Source organism: Carex rostrata, chromosome 15 (assembly GCF_964058835.1).
Source record: "Carex rostrata chromosome 15, lpCarRost1.2, whole genome shotgun sequence".
Classification (NCBI taxonomy): Eukaryota; Viridiplantae; Streptophyta; class Magnoliopsida; order Poales; family Cyperaceae; genus Carex; species Carex rostrata.
In genome coordinates this window covers 7,705,968-7,710,781 of record NC_135932.1, presented here as the reverse complement: position 1 = coordinate 7,710,781, position 4,814 = coordinate 7,705,968, and the positions used below count along the sequence as shown (strand labels likewise).

The 4,814-nt window shown below is 34.6% G+C and overlaps 1 protein-coding gene across 2 annotated transcripts; it reads left to right on the top strand.

Annotated features, from left to right (window-relative positions):
• The first annotated feature begins 1,224 nt into the window (after positions 1 to 1,224).
• Positions 1,225 to 4,599, top strand: SYP61 (syntaxin of plants 61). 2 transcript variants are annotated; one of them, XM_078316003.1, is made up of 8 exons: positions 1,225 to 1,365; positions 1,616 to 1,701; positions 2,135 to 2,248; positions 2,487 to 2,600; positions 2,926 to 3,098; positions 3,357 to 3,447; positions 3,770 to 3,835; positions 4,380 to 4,599. In XM_078316003.1, the coding sequence occupies exons 2-8, from the start codon at positions 1,648 to 1,650 to the stop codon at positions 4,488 to 4,490; spliced, it is 723 nt and encodes a 240-aa protein (XP_078172129.1). In that variant the 5' UTR covers positions 1,225 to 1,365; positions 1,616 to 1,647; the 3' UTR covers positions 4,491 to 4,599. The 2 variants fall into 2 exon arrangements, with proteins under 2 accessions (XP_078172129.1, XP_078172128.1); XM_078316002.1 differs by lacking the exon at positions 1,225 to 1,365 and having other exon boundaries at positions 1,390 to 1,701.
• Positions 4,600 to 4,814: the final 215 nt, after the last annotated feature.

The window sequence follows — 4,814 nt, the reverse complement described above, 5'->3', positions numbered from 1 at the left end:
CTATCTACCCGTAGATATTTCGGGTCCAGTCTTTCGGTTCCGGGTAGATAGATACCCGTAACTTGTTTGTGGATTATCGGGTCCGGTTCGGATACGGGGCGGTTCCGGATCCAGAGCGGGTATAGGTCACAACTCCAAAGTATTCGAGAAATTATTTACATTTAAATATAATTATAATTTCTTAAACATCTCATATAATAAATTATTACAATATAAATTAAAAACTACTGCAAAATAAAAATTATACTATTAATCATGTTTATAAATAATAAAATATATCATGCTACATAACAAAATAAAAATAATAACTCGAAATTATTAGTTGATTGTTGGTTATTTGGAGTACTCATGGTGTAACAAAAAATATTGAATTCAGTTTTTTGTTAATAGCTTTTGAATTCAGGAGGATGGAGGAGATATAATTTTTAGAAAGTAAAATATTAGAGATGATGATTTCCTTTTCTATAATTCAAAAAAATCTATGAATTGAATGTAATAGAAGAAAAAAGGTATAAAATAAGCTGGTTATGGAAGAATAAATTTGACAATCATGTGTCATGTGTCACATGTGTATAATATAGAACAAAAATTAAAGGGCGTAATTAAAGGGCTAGTTAAGGATGTAATTAAAGGGTAGTGTAAAACAGTAGCATAAATTTGGTTAAGTTTTATCAAATTATAGCTCAGCTGAAATATATTATCTAACACAAAAACTTGATGCAGAGTTATTAATATATATTTTATCGGGTATTTATACGGGTATTGGGTCGGGTCCGGTTATGGGTCGGATAATTAAATGATACCCATATCCTACCCATTACAGTATCGGTTCCGGTTCGGATCCGGGTTGGATATTAAATTATTAATTTTGTACTCATACCCATAATTTAATCGGTTGTATTTTTTAAACCATACCATATCCAAATTAATCGGATCCGGGTCAGTTCCGGGTTGGATCCGGTTCGGTTCCGGATCGGATCCGGGTAATCGGGTAAAAGTAGCACCTCTACCCATGGGAACTGAATTCCCAATCTCTAAGGTATCTCAAACTTTGAAGTTTTTTTGGAAAATCTTAACTGTTAAAATTTGTTCTGAACGAATCTCAAAGCACAAATAATACTGCCCCACGCTGTTCCCGAATAGGCACTGTACACATCGGTCCCGCAAAATCTGTGGTACCTCAGAGTTTTTGCACGCGTGGTGACTGTGGTGTATGGTGAACCAGATGCAAGCATTTTCTTAGATAGGTACCTTATTTCTCCCTCTGGTCGCTCCTCTGTCTCTCTGCCCCATCTGACATCTTGCCCCTGTCGGTTGCGCCAAAACAGGAGTTCAGGTGTAAGACTGGAGGCACTTCCGGTTAAGGTATTGTTTCGCCGCCTAAACCTCGCTTTAATTTACTTAATCACCTTTTTCCTGGTAGATTTACGTCAAGTATGATCGGATCCGGGATCATCCACCTGCTCATAGCTTGAATCAGATCAGACCAATTGGGAAGATTGAAATCTAGGGATTGTGAAGGCCCCTTTGATCCGGATCCATTCGAAGTAGCCTAATTTGGTGATTTCTTTTCGCAAGTATACTAAAAAAAAGTAACTGTCCTCTTATCTGTCAGATCGCTTTTGAATATTTGAAGAAAGATATGAGATGACTCCTGCTCAAGATCCATTTTACATAGTCAAGGAGGAGATTCAAGACTCCGTATGTCCTTCCCTTAGTTCTCTCAGCTATATATGTAGATAAATTTCTGAGGAATTTCTATTTTTTAAATCCAGATTCTTTCAATTTTCTTATGAATTGGAAGTGCTGAGTATTATGGTTTCGTAGTCGTGAGGGTCAAGAACTCTTTTGTTGTTTTTTCAGAAGAATTTGTCATGTGTTTTTGTTTTTTATACAATAGTTCAGTACTTAATTGTGAGAATCAAGCTTGGTTTGGATGTGCATCATAGTACATATTTACCTCGGTACCATAATTGCTCAGGAAGAGTTGTTACCCTCCTTACGAGGAATAATACTTGCGTGCACGCACACACACACACAACATGAATAGCAGATATTCATTACTTTCTATTTGGACATGTCTCCTACCTGTTATGGTTGTTGTATATGTTGATAAAAATTCTTTCCATGGCAGATTGATAAGCTACAATCAACATTCCAACAATGGGAGAGCACTCCTACAAATACTGGAGAGTATGTTCATTTAACAAAGGAACTTCTCACCAATTGTGAAAGCATTGAATGGCAAGTAAGTACCAGTAGACTATAGTATTATCATACATTTTTGGTAGGTATCATAATTATGTTATTTCTCGCATTATGGCTTAAACATCATATGCAGACTAAATCTCGAAGCCCTATGTTCACTATCGTATTTTCTGTGCAAGTTATTATATAAAGTACCCAACTGTCATGTCTTAGGCTTTATAAAATAATTCATATTGTTATTTCTGTGGCTTCTTTACCATACTATTTCTTAATGGAAGGTGGAAGAGTTGAACAAGGCTATATCTGTTGCATTAAGAGATCCTGCTTATTATGGTCTAAATGAAACTGAACTTGGAAGAAGGAAAAATTGGACAGCCAGTGCGCAAAACCAGGTAAAATTGTAATGTTTTGATCTTTGTATTATTTTTCCTTTTACCAAGTAACCTGTGTTGTCCTTTAAAAAGGAAAAACTTACTTCAGAGAAGCTGTAAGTTCAAGCTGTCTTATCTCACAAAGTTGAAGATATCCTTCAAACAAAATAGCCTGATTTATAAATTATAATGTAAGGTGATAATCTAAATAAACATTAAAAATTGCAGCAGTGGAATTCTAGAGTTGAGAGAAGTTAAAAGAAAAAATGTATGGGATGATCTCTGGTACTGTAACCCTTGATTTGGGATTTGTGGCTTTCCAGAAACTCAAATCTTTTGAATGTAGGTGCGAACAATAAGAAGATCTGTTGAAGCTGAAAAGGGAAAGGGTGGTTTCTCGAATGGATCGAGACAAGAGTTGCTTGGAAGTTCTCAAACCGGCAGATCTAACAAGCAGTATGCCATGGATAATGACGATTTTATCACATCAGAATCTGACCGTCAGATGCTTCTTATGAAGTGATTCCTCACACAACCTTAAATTTGTTTTTAATTATTATCCTGAGTTTTTTTTCTGTGCATCTTTCCTGGCCTGATTGGATATTCTTGCATTCTTGTCAGTATTAACTGATTGTTACCATACCTGTCGATGGGGCTGGTAAATTTTGTTACTTTCCAGTCTTGTTCTGGTAAAGCCAAAACTACCCATTTAGAGTTTGGAATAGAGTAAAGTTAGCTACTTGGGTTTTATGTCACTGATGTACAATTGTTTTTCAGGCAACAAGATGATGAGCTTGATGAACTCAGTGCTAGTGTTCAAAGGATTGGAGGGGTAGGACTCACCATACATGATGAATTGATTGGACAGGTATATATTTAAAATTTATGAAATGCTTGTAGAGCTGAAATAATAGCTGTCTTTGTTGGAAAATGGATGTAAAAAAGCTGTTAGAATTGACAAAAAGGAGGTACCATTGAGAAGATAGCAAATCCCTGATGCAAATCACATAATTAGAAGCTTAGAACAAAGGATCACTCACTAATTATTACTTGCAGTTGTGTTTGGGATTGACTGCATTTATATCTTCTAAGATTGTCTGGATGCTGAAACCGAGTGCCAAAGTTCTATATTTTGATGCAGCTTCTTATAATTTGATACTGGTACTAATATGTGAATTTATTTTGTACAGGAGAAAATCTTAGACGAACTAAGCATGGAAATGGAAACGACTTCTAACAGGCTTGACTTTGTTCAGGTGTGCCTTTCTGTTAAGATATCAGCCCACAATTTCAGTTTATATCTAGCTCTGTTTCCTCGCAACAAAACTACTTTAATCTTTGCAATTATGATTATATGTTATTATAGAGTCTGGCTAGTATGACATCGGTATCACATGACACTAACTTCAAAATTGATTGAATAGACTTCAAACGACTAATCCTAACCGTTCAAATCAATTTACTTTATGAGTGATGCGTTTACATGCAAATTTTTTATATTTTCGAGTTATTTTAGTATCAAATCAAGCGGTAAAAATGTTGAAAAATGAACGTATTAAAATTAATTTAAAAACTCGCACATTTGACCACTTGATACCAAATAAATTCAAAAGGTTATAAATTTTACATGTAAACACACAACTAATGAAGTAGATTGGTTTGAACGGTTTAGATTCACTGTTTGAAGTCGATTCAATAAGTTTTGGAGTTGGTGTTATATAGACTGAAATGACACTGATGTTATAATAGCCAGACTCGTTATTATATGTGCTAAACACATACCTGTTCATCATGGTGCAGAAAAGGGTTGCTATGGTGATGAAAAAGGCTAGTGCAAAAGGACAGATATTGATGATTGCATTTTTGATAGTTCTCTTCATAATACTTTTTGTTTTAGTGTTCCTTACTTGAGACCTATTTTTGTGTAAATTAAAGCTGTTTGGGAGGATTATTGTTGTAGGTATTGCGTTGTGGATTAATAGTATCTAATTGAATAATTTGGGTTTAAAAAAGCTTGAAATTTGCTGGCCATGTTATCATGGGGAAAATAGACTAAAGGACTAAAGAAAATATCCACAAATTGATAATCATTTTCATGTTAGAATTTGTTGCCTATTTTTATGCAAGGTCACAAGGAGAAGTCCACAGAATTCCTCTTTAAAAATTTGAATTTTTCCATCTTTTTATATTATCATCATCCATGTGCTATTACGGACAGTTATTTTCGTTTGATTT

What these genes read in the sequence shown, in the direction of transcription:
- SYP61 (XM_078316003.1), top strand. Translation starts at nt 1,648, where the DNA reads ATGACTCCTGCTCAAGATCCATTTTACATAGTCAAGGAGGAGATTCAA. An exon ending in CGTCAGATGCTTCTTATGAA is followed by an intron (nt 3,099 to 3,356) that starts GTGATTCCTCAC and finishes ATTGTTTTTCAG; the next exon opens with GCAACAAGATGATGAGCTTG. An exon ending in ATGATGAATTGATTGGACAG is followed by an intron (nt 3,448 to 3,769) that starts GTATATATTTAA and finishes TATTTTGTACAG; the next exon opens with GAGAAAATCTTAGACGAACT.